The 22086-nt window shown below is 47.5% G+C and overlaps 1 protein-coding gene across 4 annotated transcripts in view; it reads right to left on the bottom strand.

The window, feature by feature from the left end:
- Positions 1–22086, bottom strand: part of tspan9a (tetraspanin 9a) — a 279052-nt gene that overhangs the window by 31591 nt on the left and 225375 nt on the right. For all 4 annotated transcript variants that reach the window (XM_021601781.3, XM_021601788.3, XM_090231846.1 and 1 more), the window contains 2 exons: positions 7162–7353; positions 4674–4748 (listed from right to left, as the gene is read on the bottom strand). In XM_021601781.3, coding sequence (XP_021457456.1) covers positions 4674–4748; positions 7162–7353 — 267 coding nt within the window. The remainder of the gene's footprint in view (positions 1–4673; positions 4749–7161; positions 7354–22086) is intronic.

Below are 22086 nucleotides of genomic sequence, written 5' to 3' on the forward strand. Positions count from 1 at the left end.
AGGTGAAATTTAGGAATAAAATTGTGAAGACCAGTACCAGTAAGATCAGTACAAAACATTGTTTAGATGCTTTTATTAGACAACAATGCTTTTTAGACGTGTTTGTTGCATAATTCGTTATGTTGCTCCTGTTCCAATCACATATTTGCAGGGACCTGTCATGACTTCTGCTGAAGTTGGTCCCTCTCCAAGTTCGGGCGGCGTTCGGCGGTCGATGTCACCTGCTTTCTAGTCACCACTGATCCATGTTTCATTTTTGTTTTGTTTTATCTTCATTGTACACACCTGGTTTCCATTCCGTAATCATGTTCCTTATTCGGGACGCGAGAGTGTGAACGCCCTCATCTCCTGTCTGACGGGTAAAGCACTGGAATGGGCGAACGCCATCTGTGGAAGGGAAGGACCGGCGTTGGATGATTATGAAGATTTCACCCGCCGATTCCTGGCGGTTTTTGATCATCCACCTGAAGGGAGAGCGGCGGGGGAACGACTATATCATCTCAGACAGGGGATGAGGAGCGCACAAGAGTTTGCGCTGGACTTTTGCACTCTGGCCGCCGGTGCGGGATGGAATGAGCGGCCCCTGTTCGACCACTACAGGTGTAGTTTACGCGAGGACATTCGCAGGGAGCTAGCCTGCAGACACCACCCTTAACCATGACCAGCTAGTGGACCTATCCATCTGGCTGGATAATCTGTTGGCGTCCCGCGGACGTCCGGATCGGGGTCCGTCAGTTCCATCCCCCAGCACTTCCGATCCAACGCTGATGGAGCTGGGAGGTGCTGCTATGAGGGGGAGCGGAGGGGGGACCATTCCCTGCACTACCTGTTGCCGCAGTGGGCACACTGCTGGTCGGTGCTGGGGAGGTTCCCCAGGGAGTCGATTTAGCAGGCGGAGCGCTGGTGGGTCATCCCAGGTGAGTAGGCACCTGACTCACCCAGAGCTTCCTGTTGTTTATAGAATTCCCTGAGTTCTCCCCGCATTCCCAGTATAAGGCGCTAGTCGATTCAGGCGCGGCTGGGAACTTTATTGACCGTTGCTTTGCACATAGATTAGGGATCCCTATTGTTCCTGTTGATGTTCCTTTCCCTGTACATGCCTTAGATAGGATAGGGAGGTCACTCTTAGGGAGCTCCACTCTGTATGATAGTGCAGGAGGGTCATGAGGAGAGAATTAGTCTCTTTCTGATCGACTCTCCTGCGTTTCCTGTTGTGTTGGGCCTTCCCTGGATGGCTTCACATGACCCCACTATTTCGTGGCAACAGAGGGCTCTCAAGGGATGGTCCCGTCAGTGCTCAGGGAGGTGTGTAGGCGTTTCCTTGGGTGCAACTACGGTGGAGAGTCCAAACCAGGTCTCCACCATGCACATTCCCCCCGAATATGCCGATTTGGCACTCGCCTTGTGTAAAAAGAAGGCGACTCAATTACCACCCCATCGACGGGGGGATTGTGCGATAAATCTCTTGGTAGACGCAGCACCTCCCAGGAGTCACTTGTATCCTCTGTCACAGGAGGAGACGGCGGCTATGGAAACATATGTCACCGAATCTCTGGGACAGGGAGACATTCAGCCTTCCATTTCACCTGCCTCCTCAAGTATATTTTTTGTGAAGAAGAAGGATGGAGGTTTGCGCCCGTGTATTGACTATCGAGGTCTTAATCAGATCACAGTAAAGTACAGTTACCCGCTACCTCTCATAACCGGTGTGACAGAGTCATTGCATGGGGCGCGCATCTTCACAAAATTGGATCTCAGGAGCGCTAACGACCTGGTGCATATCCGGGCGGGGGATGAGTGGAAGACAGCATTTAGTACCACTTCTGGGCATTATGAGTACCTCGTCATGCCGTACAGGTTGATGAATGCGCCATCAGTCTTCCAATCCTTTGTAGATGAGATTTTCGGAGGACCTGCACGGGCAGGGTGTGGTGGTGTATATAGATTCTAATATACTCCGCCACACGCGCCGAGCATGTGTCCCTGGTACGCCGGGTGCTTAGTCGACTGTTGGAGCATGACCTGTACGTCAAGGCTGAGAAATGTCTGTTCTTCCAACAGTCCGTCTCCTTTCAAGGGTACCACTTTTCCGCATCAGGGGTGGAGATGGAGAAAGACCGCATTCCAGCTGGTCCCTCTCCTTGTACGGGCGGCGTTCGGCGGTCGACGTCACCGGCTTTCTAGTCACCACCGATCCATGTTTCATTTTTGTTTTGTTTTGTCTTCATTGTACACACCTGGTTTCCATTCCATAATCATGTTCCTTATTTAACCCTCTGGCTTCCCCTTTTGTTTTGTGCGTGATTGTTCTGTCAAGGTGTTCCGTGTTCCGTGTTCTGGATTGCTCATGCTTATCCTTGTTGGATTATTGTTGATATTGAGTAAATATCGTGGCTTTACTTATACCTGTGTCCTGCGCCTGACTCCGCTTTATTCCATTCACCTGGAACATTGACAGGACCACTCAACAATGATCACAAAAATGTGATCGTACGCATCAAAGGGTTAAAAAAATCAGGTATGAGGTTCTCGATAACAGACGGGCGCCTCGTGTAGAAAGGGGGGGGTGTGTTGTGTACCTCCAATAAAGTTGATTTACATCGAGATTGGTGTCATATTGGCTTAGATACGATGATAGGGAGATTTGAATTTAACACTGAGCTTCAACCAATGCCTATATTAGATGTGATTATTGTCGTGTCTATAATAAATTCTAAGAATTAATTTCCCAATTCAACATTATCGACAAACAAGATCTCAAATTCAATTGCCTCAGCCTTTTAGGCTAATAATGTTAGTGTTCAGACAGCCTCGCTATACTGGAAAAATATAAATACAAGTTGAAATGATTTAAAACAAATCCTTCAGTCAATGTTTGATACTAAGTACATTTGATACTAAGTGAATTAAATGTACACATAATGAATTCCAATTCAATTTAATAAACAAATTCCAATTAAATTCCAATTCAAACAGACTTATTCCAATTCCTTAACTTAAAGATTGTTGAAATTTGAATTGAACGTAAATCCACTTCATGAGTTCATTCAAAAATGTAATTGGAATTTCAAATTAAATTAGATTTTACCTCAACCCTGGTAGCCTCATGTAATCTAAAAACACAGTCTAAAAAATCCTGTGTTGAACCATTCCTGGTCTGATGTGAGCTAGAAATGCCACATTCAATAACTAGCCATTTGCAGTAACAGCTTCACATTTCATTGATACATTTCAGGCCATCAGTGTTATCATCACTTCATCTAACTTTAATGTGCAAGTGGAGATACAAACACAATAATCTGTGGAGATGGAGGACTTATAAACCTGCCTTGAGACGACAGTAAAGCCTAAAGTCGGGCCTTACAGCAAAAAACGTCATGGCCCGTATTTACAAATCCTCTCCAAGTAGGAGTGCTGATCTAGGATCAGGGCCTGTATTTATAAAGTATTTCAGTAGGAATGCCTTTGCCTTTTAGATTACATGGACGGGTGGACCTTATCCTATATTAGCACTCCTCCTTGGGCCCAGGTTCTCCTGTCCATCCTTGATAATATAAAAGGCATAACTGATCTCAGATCAGCACTCCTACTCCGGGATGCTTTGTGGATACGAGCCCAGGCTTCTTTGACTGATGATCACCCCACACCTTCACAGATTATCTCATACTGCTGCACTGCTGTCAAGTCAAGTACCCTCCCATAAGATCCTTTGGAAAGGTTTAGTTTGGGTTTATGACGTTAAGCTGGTGATATCTGAAGATGGTGCTTATAGACAGACGGCAGACATATTTATTCCTGATGGTGCATGCCTGCTGCATGCATGGGAGACTGGGAGAGATCCAGATCTCTGAATGAACTGGGTGCTAACTGCTAAATTAATTCCTTTATCTGTCGGAGAGGCTGACCTTGAACAATGACCTCATGTCCAAAGAATTTGAATATAAAGAAGAATAAAAATCTAACTCACACAATGTCCCTGGAAAAAGAGGACCATTTTATTGCTGATCCATTTGACCAACACAAAACATTTGCCTCAGGCTTGGTTACTTCATCTATCTGGGGACATTTATAGGTTGATTTTAAGACTTCCCCCATGGCTGTCAATAACCTCCTGGGCTTTACATGCCATCCAATGTTCTCAGATTCTCAGACCCTGGCCATACATAGCAGCACAAAACCCCACCCCATGCCCTAAGGGTCATGGGAAACGCTGATCTAAAGCTTCAGAGTAAGTGGGACATATAGCAGGAGAGTGGGGCTAAGAAAGAGCTAAGGACTAATTACACTGAGCCATTTGGCCAGGGGTGAGACTGCATTTTGTTGGCTGACCTGTGATCCTTTTGACCCCGGGGGTCAGCCCAGTGGGGTGAAGACGCTTAACCTCTCGCCGTGCGACAAGTGTCTTTGAAAGAGGAGACTGAGGACACTCTCAGCATGGAACAACTGGGCCATGCTTATGTACGTGACACCATTTGTGTCTTGAGGTTTCTGGGGTGTGTGTGTGTGTGTGTGTGTGTGCAAACGTGCAGCGTTTACACGTCAATAAATGGTAAGTAGTTACATGCTCAGTGAATTCTGATGTCGTTCGGCACATTTACATTCATATGTGTAACATGGGATCATATAATATACTGTATCATAAGTTAACATGGGGGACATTAAAGTATCCTTACCTTATCTGAATACACGAAGAACAGGATGAGTAGTATCAGCTCTGCCAGCAGGATTATCAGCAAGACAATGAAGAACTGCAAGAGAGAGAGGAGATGGAGAGAATGAGAGAGAGAGAGAGCAAGAGAGGGAAATGAAGAGACAGAGGAAGAGGGATACAGAGGGAGAGAGGGGGAGGGAGAGAGATGGAGATAAGGTGAGTGAGTGCCTGGGGGCCAGTGAACATCCCGAGGAGGAGGTTTAATTTCTCCACAGATTCTCCCACGTAGCCCAGCATCTCCTTACTCCTTCAGCTAAATACTGACTCTATCCCTTCTTCACAGCATGGGAGCTCAGCAACCGGCAGATTCAGAAATTCAATTTGAGGAGAGTTCTATTCATTTTTCCCTGTTTGTTTTGGATGTATTATTTGGGTCATGGTACATATGAAAAAGGATCACAGTGAAAACTGCTCGGACAGTTGTTCATTGAATTTGTAGGTGGCCAGGTCAGCATTTGATTGTTTCATTGAATCTTTTGTCTTTTGTTGACAGGTCCCACAAAGTCTGTTTGTCATGTTTCCTCCGGGTGTGGAACGTTTCAAATTATATAGACACAATGTGGGTGCTCTGATTGCTTAAACAGACACGATGTATGTGTGAGTGTGTTTGTTTGAGTATGTGTGTGAGGGTGTACGTGTGTGTCTGTGCGTTCATACACCCACTTTCATGTCTGCAATGTCAGCCGAGTGTGTTACACATTTCAATCTTCCCTTGAATTTTGCGATGGGCTCTTTCAACTTGTCTAGCCTAGCTTGAATCTCCTGACGGCAAAGGTTCTCTGACCTTTATCTATTTCAAATATTTCTAATCCAAAGAGAGTTTGTTCACAGAAGAACTTCACAAATAATATGTCAGACCGGTACCTCAGATCTGGCTGCCCCCAGGAGGGCTAACTTCACTCTGATGTTTCCAGACAGACTGACAGATAGAAAGACTGACTGTTCAAAACATCCCAGGTTTGGGCGAATATGAAATACCCGTTGGCTCAATCTGATATGACTTAACAGAGATGTGGTATGAAACTTTTACATCAGAGTTCATTATTTATCACTATGGTGTTCTGACTGAGATCCAGGCCCTCTCTCCCGCTTTCTCTCTCTCTCTCTCTTTTTTCCTCTCTCTGTCCCCCCTCTCTTTCTCTCTGTCTCTCCGTGTTGTTAAAGCAGGTAGTGTATACCTACCGCTGTGCTGATGTGGAGGATTTGGTATGCTCTTAACTGAGGCGTGTGCTAGCTTCTCCAAGGGATTGGAGATGTTTGATATTCCGCAACTCTCATTTTTAAGTTGATTTAAAAAGTTTCACATCCAGTTACATAAACCTATTTTTAAACTTTGCTGATTAAATCAAACTTGAGAAAACTCTTGAGACTTTTTCAGGAACAACATGAGTCTAGAGACAAACAAGACTATTCTTTGTGTTAAATAATTCAGGGCGTTCAATTTTTTTCCTTACCAATGCAATGGATGTGCCATTATGAGCGCTACATAATTCAATCATGTAAGTGACACACATGTCCTCACACTGACACATCTTTCAATCAGGCTGTGACCACGGCCATGGAGGAGAGCCGATGGGTTACTGTTCATTTTCAAAATGGGAGACTCCCGCAGCGGCTGGCGCTCGGGTCGAATTTTCTCTCTGAACCCCTGAGGTTTTTACTGAGGATTCAACTCCCCGTTGAGCTCGTTAGCCTGGCTGCTCTACTGATGACCCATTTGAAGAGTAATACAAGTAAGGCTGCTGTGAGTGTGTATGTGAGATTTGTTTTATTTTAACAATGTCTTTGTTGGCCCAATAGTTACATCATTAAAAGCACAAACGTTACTTCATTTAAACAGACCTAGAAAGTTAGAACCAAGCCCCCCTCTACGTCCACTGTAAAGAATCCCCCTGATGCCCCACACCCCTACACAGTCCTCCAGATTGTACACCAGCCCCCCATATACTGTACACTTGCCAGCCGAGCCCACAACAGCCCCAGTAGCACAGCTCTGGGATCCGTGATTCCCGCCTCCTGCATTACATGTTTCCTGGTCTTCCACACCGCCATTTCTGTCTGCACCAACAGGTAGTTTACTAGGCAGTCCCTTTGCCTGTTGGCTATGCTATATTTAGGCCCTCTGACATATAGGTCCAGAGTCAGCCTGAACCTTAGGTCTGTACACCACCCACCCAGGACTAAAAACAACCCTACCAGCCTGGAGCGAGAAAGAAACTGATGCTACACTGTCTCCTTCTCCTTACAGAACAGACACCCCTCCCCACTAATGGATCAAGGTGCGACACCTATCTGTTCTTAGCGATAGCGCTGTAAATAATCTCTGAACGAGCCCAGTTGTACAGCACAGACCCCCTCCACCTCCTGCTGCAGCAGCCTGATGGACTTAATATGTGTGTGTGTGTGTGTGTGTGTGTGCGTGAGAGAGAGAGAGAGAGATCATAACTCACACTCAGAAGCAGGCACTTGTTCTCCTTGATGGCGCCCAGGCAGCCCAGGAAGCCGGTCACCATGACGATGGCGCCGATGGCGATGACCAAGTTGGCAGCGGAGAGCGACGGGAAGGAGGGCGAGAAGGTGGCAAAGCTGCCCTGGGACACAGACAGCCAGATGCCCACGCCGAGCAGCCCACAGCCACACAACTGCAAAGCAAGGGATCAGAAGAGAGGAAACCAGGTAAGTCAGGTAGGAAATACTCATCACAAAGAAATATCTGTTCAGGATGAATTGGAGTCGGCAGAAATCATGCCATCCAATGCTTCCACAGTTTCTTTGCATGTCCGAAACGAGCAAGCATATTCACACATAACGCAAAATGTTATATTCCCCGAGAAAATGTGTATTTTCATAGTCTTCACAAAGTACAAATCAAAGGGACCATATGTAAATATCCTCAGAAAGGCTGTGTTGGTAGGCAGACCTCCCTTTACGCACCAGCATCCATCCCAAACACACACAAAACAAGAGCTTTTACAACTATTACAGAGCATGAACGGATTCTGTTAAACCAATAAGAGCTCCACTGGAAATGATGAGCAGAAATGCTTTCTGCAGGTCTGAGCAGCTTACTGACATAGAACAAACACAGAATTACACACACACACTGAATGTAGTCTAGGCTTATAACACTTGTAGGGACACGGCACACCTCTAAGGGGAGCAGTTCCCCAGGGCTGGAATTCCTCTACAGTCCACTGCCCCCTACAGAGACTCACTCTGCGGGGCCTCGTTGAAAGTCTCTCAGATCTAGCATGCACTCCATTAATGCACCGCAGTGTTTTTGGAAGAGCCTGATCGGGCAGAGAGTTGCCCGGGTTCTGTCTGTGGGTGTTCCGCCCATCCACGAGTGGTAAGAGCAGACAGGACAGACACTGGCTGCATCCTAAAAGGCAACCTTTTCCCTATATAGTGCATTCCTTTTGACCAGAGGCTTATGGAGCTCTCGTCATTTGAGACACAGCCTAATACTATGATTTGGGCAGACAGCCCGCCATGCCTGCTGGCCCCAGTGAAATATCAGTGGGTAGGTAAGTGGTGACATTTTCACTCCGACTAATATAATTCAATATCCAATGCAATCTTGTCATGAATAACAAATTACAATGAGGTGAAATATGGTTAGACGCCATGGTAGATCTTAGCACCTTCCTCCATCCCTCCCTCCTTGTGGAGGGAAAGTGTACAGTGAACAATTAAAACTCTTGACACGGGATGTCTTTGACGGTGCAGTCATCTCTAGACGTTAACACATCAGTGCTCCCGAACACATTAACGCCCGTCCGCGATATATGGAGCCGTGTTCTGTGCACTAACCAACCTGCAAACCTTCAGCCCCAACACAGGAACGAACACAGGCGAACCTGGAGTCGTATTTCTGAAGAGAATTAGACAAAAACAAAATGATGAATCACATGTACAGTGTATCCCCGAGCTAAATGAGTTGGGTAATTGGACTGACAAATAGCTCCTTCAATAACTCTAAGCGATGAGCACTTAACAAACAAGCGTTTCGCTACACTCGCATAAACACCTGCTAACCATGTGTATGTGACCAATAAGATTTGATTTGATTTGGCTTACATCCAGAGATGACAAATGGCTCTATCACCCTGTCTCAACACCATCGACACCCTCATCTAAGAGCCCCACCAAAAAGTGTGACCTTTCACAGCATACAGTAAAAACAAAACAAGCGCCTTCCACGCTGGTGGCGCATATGAGAGTGGGTCTAAGTGGGTTGGTAGTGAATATACGAGTGTGTATGAGAATGGGGTCTGTGAGGGTTGTTTGATGGTTATGTGAAGGTTGTTTGATGGGGGGCTGTCCCACTGGGACAGAGCCTGAGGGGTAAACTCCTGTCTGCCGATGATGGTGGCGTCGAGAGACGTCTCCATGTTAATGAGTCCTACAGGGTCTGTAACTCTGGACATACTGTATAAACCTGGGGCCAGTCACAGAGTTCAGGCCGTCAAACCCCCATCAAACGCCCCCTCCAGGGGCCGTGTGTTGAGTGGAGGATCACGCTCATTAACCTGTGACATTTCCATTGGGCAGGCTGTGTGGCCTGTGTTTGTGTAGGCTAGAGTTGACGGGAGATACTGCTTTGTATATACAGGGAGCTTCTGGGGGACTGCATATCCTTTTAAGACCTGAAATGCGAAAATGTCCTGGTTGTTAAAAATCAGTAGGCGCTAACGGAAAACCTTGTGTAATAAGTACGTCAGTACCTCAGCTCAGCAAAACGGTTGCTGAGTGGAAAGTATTGAGATTCTACCAAAGAGAATGTGTTGCCTTGCCAGGGACCTGATCCTGATAGCCTGACTAAAAGTACAGAAAATATCAGTGACTCCCGAGTGGCACAGCGGTCTAAGGCACTGCATCTCCGCGCAAGAGGTGTCACTACAGTCCTTGGTTTGGGAGTGATTGGGAGTCCCATTAGGAGTCCCATAGGGCGGCACACAATTGGCCCAGCGTTGTCTGGGTTTGGCTGGGGTAGGCTGTCATTGTAAATAAGAATTTGTTCGAAACAGTGGTGTTAAAGTACTACTTAAGTAGGTTTTTGGGGTATCTGTACTTTACTTACTATTTATATTTTTGACAACTTTTACTTTTACTTCACTGCACTCCTAAGACAATAATGTACTTTTTACTCCATACATTTTCCCGGACACCCAAAATTACACATTACATTGTGAATGCTTAGCAGGGGAGGAAAATGGCCCAATTCACACACTTGTCAAGACAACACGTGGTCATCTCTTCTGCCTCTGATCTGGCAGACTCACTAAACACAAATGCATCTTTTGTAAATGATGTCTGAGTGTTGGAGTGTGCCCCTGGCTATCCATACACTTTTTAAACAAGACAATGGTGCCGCCTGCTTTGCTCAATACCAGAAATTTGAAATTATTTATACTTTTACTTTTGGTACTTAAGTATATTTAGAACCAAATACTTTTAGACTTTTACTTGAGTAACGTTCTATTAAGGTATCTATACTTTTACTATGTATGACAATTGGGTACTTTTTCTACCACAGGTTCTTAATTAACTGACTTGCCTAGTCAAATAAAGGCTACATTATAAGCTCCTGTGAAGGTTGGAGGATGGCCAGAGAGATGAGTCCATGAAGCCTCATAGCGAGGGACACTCGTTTGAGCAGATCACAGAGCGTTTAATCCCTCCCGGAGCGGCACAGTCGTTTGGCCAACCGATGGGCGTCCTATTCAAAAGGAAACGGGAGCTTTTGTTCCTTTCCCTCGGAAAAACAGCAGTAAAAACAAACAACTAACTTGCTGTGTGACTGAGTAAGAGAGAGACTCAGGAGCATCAGTTGTTTGTTTGAGTGGCGTTAGATTGAACGACCCTCAGCTCAGTATGGGCCTCAATCACCTTAATAATACATAACTAACTACTAGGAGGAGTGAGCCGGGGGGATGGTCCCCGATTAAAAATTGAAAAATTGAAATGTCAACTGGAAATGCTGTGAAAGGTCACATTTGTCTTTATGCTGAGTGGATAAAATGCAGATAGATCTCCCAGCTCATGAGGCCACAGCCATTGAAACAGAGTTACTACAACAGGCTTTCCAATTCATGTCAATGGGTGGACCGGCTGCCATATTGAGTGTACCCATAGGAGTAAAGCAAGATAACATGCTTTTGTCGTTCTAGTCATTTTATCTCTATGGCCAAAGTTCCTGTTTTGTGAGAGGGTGCATTGTGGGTGGGTACTACTAGGTGGGTAGGTGGGTAAAAACTATGTGGATAAAAACAATTGTAAGTGGCTCCCTGTGCGTGCCCTTGCAGTGACACAGTCTCTCTCACTAAGCTTTGATATTTTAAGTTGAAATTGTGCACCAATATAGAATTTTAAAAGCCTGTTAAATTAAATGAAGTGCCATTTAATATAGACCACATGGAGAATTCAATAAATCCGATTTCTAAAATATGAAAAAGGACTTACTAAAGTACCAAAATTCAGCATTTTGACATGTCCCTCTGTCAATCCTCTTTCACTTTTTATGAGGTTGAACTTGTGCTCTTTATGACAGAATGTAAAAAAAAAAATGTAAAGCCCAAATTGGTGGAATGACCCAGGTACGTTATGAGGACAGGCAGGTTGGATTTATTTTGTAATGTTTTTATTTAACCTTTATTTAACCAGGTAGTGTAAGGGCGTTCGTCTGTAGGAGGAAGAGAAGCGGACCAAAGCGCAGCGTGGTGGTTATTCATGTTTTAATAACTCAATACACATGAACAAACTAACAAAAACAAGAAATGTGCAAACGCAAAACAGTCCTATCCTGTGACAAACAAACACAGTGACAGGAACAATCACCCACAAACACACAGTGAAACCCAGGCTACCTAAATATGGTTCCCAATCAGAGACAATGACGAACACCTGCCTCTGATTGAGAACCATATCAGGCCGAACATAGAACTAGACCAAAACATAGAAAAACAAACATAGACTGCCCACCCAACTCACGCCCTGACCATACTAAATAAATACAAAAACAAAGGAAATAGAGGTCAGAACGTGACAGTACCCCCCCCCAAAGGTGCGGACTCCGGCCGCAAAACCTTGACCTATAGGGGAGGGTCTGGGTGGGCGTCTGTCCGCGGTGGCGGCTCTGGCGCGGGACGCGGACCCCACTTCACCATTGTCTTAGTCCGCCTTATTGTCCGCCTCCCTGGCTTACTCACCATGACCACCCCTCTCAATGACCCCACTGGACAGAGGGGCTGCTCGGGACAGAGGGGCAGCTCGGGACAGAGGTGAAGCAGCTGCTCGGGACAGAGGGACAACTGCTCGGGACAAAGGGGCGATAGCAGCTCGGGACAGAGGGGCGATAGCAGCTCGGGACAGAGGGGCGATAGCAGCTCGGGACAGAGGGGCGATGGCTGCTCGGGACAGAGGGACAGCTGCTCGGGACAGAGGGGCAGCTGCTCGGGACAGAGGGGCGGCAGCAGCTTGGGACAGAGGGGCGACAGCTGCTCTGGACAGAGGGGCAGCTGCTCGGGCGGCCCCTGGCTGACTGACGGCACTGGCGGCCCCTGGCTTACTGGCGGCACTGGCGGCCCCTGGCTTACTGGCGGCCCCTGGCTGACTGGCGGCCCCTGGCTGACTGGCGGCACTGGCGGCCCCTGGCTGACTGGCGGCACTGGCGGCCCCTGGCTGACGGGCGGCACTGGCGGCCCCTGGCTGACGGGCGGCACTGGCGGCCCCTGGCAGACGGGCGGCACTGGCGGCCCCTGGCAGACGGGCGGCACTGGCGGCTCCTGGCAGACGGGCGGCACTGGCGGCGCTGGGCAGACGGGCGGCACTGGCGGCGCTGGGCAGACGGGCGGCGTTGGCGGCGCTGGGCAGACGGGAGGCTCAGCTGGTGCTGGGCAGACGGGAAGCTCAGCTGGCGCTGGACAGACGGGAAGCTCAGCTGGCGCTGGGCAGACGGGAAGCTCAGCTGGCGCTGGGCAGACGGGAAGCTCAGCTGGCGCTGGGCAGACGGGAAGCTCAGCTGGCGCTGGGCAGACGGGAAGCTCAGCTGGCGCTGGGCAGACGGGAAGCTCCGGCAACGCTGGAGAAACGGAAGGCCCTGGTAGCGCCGGAGAGGCGGGAGACTCCGGCAGCGGCGCCGGACAGGCGGGAGGCTCCGGCAGAGGCGCCGGACAGGCGGGAGGCTCCGGCAGAGGCGCCGGACAGGCGGGAGGCTCCGGCAGAGGCGCCGGACAGGCGGGAGGCTCCGGCAGAGGCGCCGGACAGGCGGGAGGCTCCGGCAGAGGCGCCGGACAGGCGGGAGGCTCCGGCAGAGGCGCCGGACAGGCGGGAGGCTCCGGCAGAGGCGCCGGACAGGCGGGAGGCTCCGGCAGAGGCGCCGGACAGGCGGGAGACTCCGGCAGAGGCGCCGGACAGGCGGGAGACTCCGGCAGAGGCGCCGGACAGACGGGAGGCTCCGGCAGAGGCGCCGGACAGGCGGGAGGCTCCGGCAGAGGCGCCGGACAGGCGGGAGGCTCCGGCAGAGGCGCCGGACAGGCGGGAGGCTCCGGCAGAGGCGCCGGACAGGCGGGAGGCTCCGGCAGAGGCGCCGGACAGGCGGGAGGCTCCGGCAGAGGCGCCGGACAGGCGGGAGGCTCCGGCAGCGCTGGAGAGGAGGAAGGCTCTGGACGGATGGGCCGGAGAGACAGCCTGGTACGGGGAGCTGCCACCGGAGGGCTGGGGTGTGGAGGTGGTGACGGATAGACCGGGCCGTGCAGGCGCACTGGAGCTCTTGAGCACCGAGCCTGCCCAACCTTACCCGGTTGAATGGTCCCGGTCGCCCTGCCAGTGCGGCGAGGTGGAATAGCCCGCACTGGGCTATGCAGGCGAACCGGGGACACCGTGCGCAAGGCTGGTGCCATGTAAGCCGGCCCAAGGAGACCAGATGCGTAGAGCCGGCTTCATGGCACTTGGCTCGATGCCCACTCTAGCCCGGCCGATACGCGGAGCTGGAATGTACCGCACCGGGCTGTGCACCCGCACTGGGGACACCGTGCGCTCCACAGCATAACACGGTGCCTGCCCGGTCTCTCTAGCCCCCCGGTAACCACAGGAAGTTGGCTCAGGTCTCCTACCTGGCGTAGCCATACTCCCTGTTAGCCCCCCCCCAAGAAATTTTTGGGGCTGACTCCCGGGCTTCCTTGCCAACCGTGTTCCCTCATATCGCCGGCTCCTCTCTCCGGCTGCCTCTGCTCTCCTCGCTGCCTCCACCTGTTCCCATGGAAGGCGATCCTTTCCCGCCAGGATCTCCTCCCATGTGTAGCAACCCTTGCCGTCCAACACATCCTCCCAAGTCCATTCCTCCTTGTGCCGCTGTTGCCCGTTACCACGCCGCTTGGTCCTGTTGCGGTGGGTGATTCTGTAAGGGCGTTCGTCTGTAGGAGGAAGAGAAGCGGACCAAAGCGCAGCGTGGTGGTTATTCATGTTTTAATAACTCAATACACATGAACAAACTAACAAAAACAAGAAATGTGCAAACGCAAAACAGTCCTATCCTGTGACAAACAAACACAGTGACAGGAACAATCACCCACAAACACACAGTGAAACCCAGGCTACCTAAATATGGTTCCCAATCAGAGACAATGACGAACACCTGCCTCTGATTGAGAACCATATCAGGCCGAACATAGAACTAGACCAAAACATAGAAAAACAAACATAGACTGCCCACCCAACTCACGCCCTGACCATACTAAATAAATACAAAAACAAAGGAAATAGAGGTCAGAACGTGACAGGTAGGCAAGTTGAGAACAAGTTCTCATTTACAATTGCGACCTGGCCAAGATAAAGCAACGCAGTTCGACACATACAACAACACAGAGTTACACATGGCGTAAAACAAACATACAGTCAATAATACAGTATAAACAAGTCTATATACGATGTGAGCAAATGAGGAGATAAGGGAGGTAAAAGCAACAACAACAAAAAAGACCATGGTGACAAAGTAAATACAATATACAAAGTAAATACAATATACAAAGTAAATACAATATAGCAAGTAAAACACTGGAATGGTAGATTTTCAGTGGAAGAATGTGCAAAGTAGAAATAAAAATAATGGGGTGCAAAGGAGCAAAATAAATAAAATAAATACAGTAGGGAAAGAGGTAGTTGTTTGGGCTAAATTATAGGTGGGCTATGTACAGGTGCAGTAATCTTTATGAGGAAAGGGAGCATGAGAGGTAAGCCAGTCCAGGTGGGGGGAGGATCCCGTGCCTCTAGTTGATTGTGACTAATGCCCGAGTGTAGGAAAGCATCCAAGGTTGTCTGCTGTAAGTGATTGTGAAGCCACCCAGCCCCCACCCAATCTGTCTGATCTCTCTCGGTGTAATCTCTGTCTCACTACACCACTGCTACCAGCTCCAATGTCAAACGTGAAAGGATGTTATGTAGGAAATCCCAGAGTAGAGAGCGAGGCCTGCCAATTGGTGGTATGACCTTCGATGGTCGTGACTGACCTCAGGCCTGCCTGAGGCGCTTATCCTGTTTTAATTTCAGACACTCGGCTTGTTTTCACATCCAACCTATGTGGATGGATATTGTATAATGTCACAGTAGGATTTCAAGGTACAGGATGAGGGGTTGTAAACAGACATAATGCACAGAAGTTTACAGTAGTAGTTAAAAACCACATGAAAATGATGGGCCAAATGCCCTTCCACATGTGAGAAAGTTAGTTTAATCGCGAATGGTTCCCATTCCCTAAAATTATGTGTTAGTAGTCCCGCGTTACCATAACCCCAAGTCTCATTTATCCCTCTGTTCAGAGAGGGAAAAACCTGGAGTCGAGGCTAACCATGGGGGAAGATGTATAAGTGTTTAGCTTAAAGTAACATGTCAGTTAGGTATTTAGGCACCGGCTGCAGTTTTTAACTCTGTCGAACAGGCCAGGAGAGAGAGAGAGGGGAAGGTTCTGCTCCGTCTCAGCGCCCACAATCCCCTTGGCTCCCTGTGCGCACCCTTGCAGCGACATAGCCTCTCTCATTAAGCCATTACTGGGAGTGTGTGGGGTTGGTACGCTGCTTTCTATTACCTGATAGGAATTCTCCTCAGGCAGAGTTACAGTAACAAACATTACTGAAGATTCTGTGCTTCCAACTTGGTGGCAACAGTTTGGGGAAAGCCTTTTCCTGTTACAGCATGACAATGCGCTGTGCGCAAAGCGGGATCCATACGGAAATGGTCTGTCGAGATCTGTGTGGAAGAACTTGACTGGCCTGCACAGAGCCCTGACCTCAACCTAAACGAACACCTTTGGGATGAATTGGAACGCAGACTGTGAGCCAGGCCTAATCGCCCAACATCAGTGCCAGACCTCACTAATGCTCGTGGCTGAATGGAAGCAAGTCCCCGCAGCAATGTTCCAACATCTAGTGGAAAGCCTTCCCAGAAGAGTGGAGGCTGTTATAGCAGCAGAGGAGGGGCCAACTAAATATTAATGCCCAAGATTTTGGGATAAGATGTTCGACCAACAGGTGTCCACATACTTTTGGTCATGTTGTGTAGTTTTTTGATAGTATGACCATCTGTAGAGCATGGACAATCCAGACTATCCAGATAAAGTGTGACCACAAATTCAACCTATTCTGTGGTTGAGGGGCTGGAGTACACAATACTCAATTCAATACAAGTCTATAGCTCTCAACATTTAATAAAACGTTACATAGACATCTCTTTAGGCTAGAAAGAGGACATGGAGTGTCAAGGTTCAACGATTTGTGACTAGACTAATGTTAATTTTATCCAAGCCTTTTGTGGTCAGATTGAGTTGTGCTAAGTCTAAAGTCCAAATGTCATTGAAGGCTAGCTTGCTGTCAGTGTTGTGGCTGTGGTGAGTGGTGAGGAGCAAATTAGGCCTGTGGAACCATATTAGCTTTTGGGACAAGACTAGAGAACATGAGAGATGGCTCTATTTGACTGGATGAATGGAGCCCTGCTGTGTGGGTCCTTCTCAATGCTCAAGGTCAGGGTAATTGAAACTGTGAAGCAAATTCATCAGTGGAGGGAGAGGGAGGGTGGCGAAGGATGAGAGAGGAGAGGAAGAGGAACAGAAAGAGAAAGCGAGAGAACAGCCCTTCTCCATCACACTGGCTGGGTGCTTTATCAGCTGCGACAGTAACCTGCTCAGTGACACAGAGAGCCACCCGATGCGGGACGCCACTTCAATCTCCCCCACCAGCGGAGCAAGCAGGCCAGGCAAGGGGGAGGTGACTAGGGGAGGGGCTGCGACTGGCTGAGTGTGGCCGGGTGGAGCTGATCTTTTTACGCTCCCTCTCAGAGGTCACGGGGAAAACGGCCCGCAAACCACCCGGAATGATGACTTCAACGGCTTTTGTCAAACTGTGTCAGTCCTTTTCTTGGGCTCTTAGTATTACAATGGAGGTTGATTTCGGAAGGGGTTTGGGGTGTGTGCGGGCATGAGTGTGAAACTGACCCTCCAAACGACTTGCTCTGCTCTTGTTAAATGGCTTGCCACCAGATTTTTGCAATACAGGGGCTAAAGCTGATGACAGGCCTGGCCAGCATGGAAGTCATCCATTCTGGACATAAAATGCTCTTCGGGAGTGTAATGTTTCAGTGAAAGTGTGTTTTGTTAAAGTATAGCTCTAACATTACAGTGCAATAACAGTAAAGAGTGGTAGCAAAGCCTCCTGCCTGTGCTGGCTATGAGAAGGAGTGCTGCTCTATCCCTCTATCATCCCCTGAGTGCCACGCTATTCTTCACGTTATTGGAGAAAACATATTTTTAGCAGCAACTATGGGTTCCCTCCTTTAAAAGGACAGTTAGCTCTTATTGATAATACTGTATACCATCATGAAGAGATAGAATGTCTAGCACCTCAGATGAAAACAATAACTTTCTCTCTCTGAAGGCTTACAATGCTGCTCGGACATTACTGTGGCATATGGCCATACTAAAAAAACACTATCCCTCCAAAAATGTTTAAGGGAAGGAAACTGACTTTTGACAGTGACTTTAGGCAAATATCTGAAATGACTGCACAAATTACAGTGTACACTTCAAATGAGAAATTATAGAATTGCAATTGCCGTCATTGTAAATAAGAATATGTTCTTAACTGACTTGCCTAGTTAAATAAAGGCTAAATGAAATAAATAAATAAAAATACTCCACCATGAAACTTTGTGAATCAAAAGGATCAAATTTACCAGTCATCTTTCAGCAAGGCTTTCAGTTATTTAACTGTGAACATGTCTAGCCTTGACTCATACGGCTTGACCAAAGCTGACATCTTTAAATATGAAAAGTCATGAATAAATGTAGGGAAATGTAGTTTCTACGAGTAATACATTCATTTGGGAGAGAAGCAAATGAGAATAGCAATTTAGCTATTTTTCTTTTTTACAAAAACATCCCTTACACTTAAATATATACTCTGCTTGATTGAATCACTTCAAATACTAATTCAATCAAAGTCGCCTTTATACAGAACATCTTATTTGATTATGTGTCAAGTTGGAATGATCGGGGAGAGGGTCGTGGTCCATCATTAAACTCTGTTTCTGATTCTGGTTTCAAGTCCAGACTGTTGCAGCCGGCCACAGGTTTTGGCCGGCAGGGATGTCCTCGTCCCATCGCGCACTAGCGACTCCTATGGCTGGCCGAGTGCAGTGCACGCTGCCACGGGTTGCCAGGTGCCCGGTGTTTCCTCCAACACATTGGTGCGGCTGGCTTCCGGGTTAAGTGGGCATTGTGTCAAGAAGCAGTGCGGATTGGTTGGGTTGTGTTCCTGAAGATGCGCACGGCTCTCGACATTCACGTCTCCCGAGTCCGTACGGGAGTTGCAGCGAGGAGACAAGTCTGTAACTACCAATTGGACACCACAAACTTGGGCAGAAAAAACGGGTAAAAGAAAATAAATAAGGATTTCTCCTTCTAATGGCCTATGAGTTATCATAGTGCTGTGTGATGCATCCAGAACTGTCGCAGCCTTTTCAACTACAGAAGAAAAGATCCAGCTAAAACCAACAGACAGATGAATCTATGTTTTATGCTTTCATAGTTCTTTTTTTCATAGTTTTTCATAGTTTATGTTTTCATAGTCAACAGTGGTTGTGTTCCTAAACTACATCCTTCAACAAACATAGGTGCTGGGCTAAGGATAATGTGTCTACACTTGAATTATGTTTGGCCTGACGAAGATCCTTTTTTGGATCAAAACTTTGACGTTAAGGGAACGTTCAATCATTTTGGTAATTAACAGGTGATCTATGGCAATCTATGGTAACTTTGGTCATTTACACTTGAGTATATATATTTTTTTGATCAAATAGTGTTAGTTTTGTATATCTGTGTCCATATTGTCCATGAACTTCTAGTGGATAGACCACATGGATAGACCACATCAACAATGGCATTACTTTCAATTAACTCTGCAACTCTTCCAACTATTGACTTTTTTTTCACAACTGCCACCAGTTTGGCACCAATGTTTATGTTTTTTTTTTTTACAACATTAACATATTGATATAGTCAAATAAATACAAGTGTGTAAAAAAAAAAGCTGAAATAAGTGCTATTCCTTTGGTAAGTTGATGGTTTATATTTAGGATAATGTCTTTCTATTTTTATGTGAAAATCGTTGTATTTGATTGTTTGATATATTTTACATGTGATAATGCCACACAGAGGGTTGGAGTACCCCAAAAGGCCACTAGATGTCATGTGATAAAAATGTTTTAAAAAACTTGAAACTTGAAATGTTACCAGTAATATACCCTCCCTTTGCAACCCTAATAAGGAGCATACAGTGTGTGGCCCTTTCTGTTCTTTTACAACATAACAGCTTGAGTACTGGCAGTCTGTTAAGTGGATTCTTCTAGGTTTCCTCATGCTGTAGCCTATAAGAGTGAGCCATACAATAACCCAGATAGACAGATTGAACAGGGCAGAAACTATTTTAAGTGAAGTACACAGTGATCATAGTGACCCACAGCTTCTCACGGCTCTGTCTGGTTCTCACAGCTCTGTCTGGTTCTCACAGCTCTGTCTGGTTCTCACAGCTCTGTCTGGTTCTCACAGCTCTGTCTGGATCTCACAGCTCTGTCTGGATCTCACAGCTCTGTCTGGATCTCACAGCTCTGTTTGGATCTCACATCGCTGTCTGCTTCTCACAGCTCTGTCTGGATCTCACAGCTCTGTCTGGATCTTACACTCTGTCTGGTTCTCACAGCTCTGTCTGGTTCTCACAGCTCTGTCTGGTTCTCACAGCTCTGTCTGGTTCTCACAGCTCTGTCTGGTTCTCACAGCTCTGTCTGGTTCTCACAGCTCTGTCTGGATCTCACAGCTCTGTCTTTTTCTCACAGCTCTGTCTGGTTCTCACAGCTCTGTCTGGTTATCACATTGCTGTCTGCTTCTCACAGCTCTGTCTGGTTCTCACAGCTCTGTCTGGTCCTCACAGCTCTGTCTGGTTATCACATTGCTGTCTGCTTCTCACAGCTCTGTCTGGTTCTCACAGCTCTGTTTGGTCCTCACAGCTCTGTCTGGTCCTCACAGCTCTGTCTGGTCCTCACAGCTCTGTCTGGTCCTCACAGCTCTGTCTGGTTCTCACAGCTCTGTCTGGTTCTCACAGCTCTGTCTGGTTCTCACAGCTCTGTCTGGTTCTCACGGCTCTGTCTGGTTCTCACGGCTCTGTCTGGTTCTCACGGCTCTGTCTGGTTCTCACAGCTCTGTCTGGTTCTCACGGCTCTGTCTGCTTCCCACGGCTCTGTCTGGTTCTCACGGCTCTGTCTGGTTCTCACAGCTCTGTCTGGTTCTCACAGCTCTGTCTGGTTCTCACGGCTCTGTCTGGTTCTCACAGCTCAGTCTGGTTCCAAGTCATCAGAGAAAACCGTCTGGGAGGAAAACTCTATTTGGAGCTCTGTTCAGAAAACTATATTCTGACCCAATACAGAAGCATCTCTTCTGCAGCTCCACAGAAATCCCAGGGCATCATTATACTATGGGTGTGTGTGTTCGCGGGCGTGCATGCAAGTGTGTGTGCATGTTCAATATTGATTGCGCTCAATAATAATCTGCATGCAAAACCAAATTCAGCATTCATAGCCCAATCTTGATCTACACGACTCTGGTTTCTCAACACCCAACAGGCACAACAAACACACACGACCGATGACTCCACTGCTGCCTGCTGGACCATATTTCTTACAGAAAGTCATTCTCTCTGCTTTCCAGTAAAACGTATACTATGTTGTGTACACTATCTCCTTGGTGAGTTCCAGGGTTGTTACTCTGCTCTGCTCCGCTGTCCTAGTTTGAGTACTGTACAGCAGATGTGAGCGGAATTCCCACTAAATAAGTCTGGGAAATGTCGAGAACAGTCAGTGGCGACTGGTCATTCAGGGCATTATTGCGTGTCACATATCAGTTAGCAAACAATGTAAATTGAAAAAAATCATTGAGTTAATAAAGCCGTAAAAAAACATGGTCTCTTTTTTTGCTTTCTTGAGTAAAGCAGCTCCAAAATGCAGGTGATTCAGCCTAGCTCAGTGCTTTCTGTGGTGGTGGGGCAGACAGTGGAAAATACGGAGCGCAGGGGTTGGTAATGTTCTATAGTTGCGCCGTGATTGGCTCAGTGTTCTGTCACTCATGGGGACACTATGTCACTGCAAAATCTACAGGGAGAGCTTGACAATTCAAGCCCCTTGGGTGCTGCCATAGAGTTACATTAGAAGTGCCCCTCCACGAAGGCTCAAAGTCAATAGCCCCAGATAAAATGACATATCTACCGTAGCTTTGAATTTACTGATCATGTCAACATCATACTTTCAAAATCTTAGCTAGCAGCCATCATCATGAATCAAGTCAACAATCTACTGGCAAATCCTTTTCAATCCTCATTATAGGAAGAGAAGAGAAATATATAAAACGTATCGGTGCTCATCGCCCATTGGACATAAGCATTGCACAACAAGTTGGAAACTGCAAATTCAACAATGAGTGGAAGGAATCAGTGGCTAACTGCAAGCATTGCAAAGCAATAACTAGCCTGCTATTCAGTGGAGTGTGTGTGTGGTCCAAGTCTAGGTTTAAGGGTCTATTTTCCATGCTTAAAAGGATAAACATTCGACACCATGGGCTAGAAAAATGTTAATACATTAGCTATCCTGTCAATCCAGCATGACTTATTTTTTTTGACTTTTTCATGATATCCAATTGGTAGTTACAGTCTTGTCCCATCGCTACAACTCCCGTATGGACTCGGGAGAGGTGAAGGTCGAGAGCCATGCGTCCTCTGAAACACGACCCTGCCAAGCCGCACTGCTTCTTGACACGCTGCTCGCTTAACCCAGAAGCCAGCTAC

This window comes from Oncorhynchus mykiss, chromosome 1, assembly GCF_057628025.1.
Source record: "Oncorhynchus mykiss isolate SJ-2025 chromosome 1, ASM5762802v1, whole genome shotgun sequence".
Classification (NCBI taxonomy): Eukaryota; Metazoa; Chordata; class Actinopteri; order Salmoniformes; family Salmonidae; genus Oncorhynchus; species Oncorhynchus mykiss.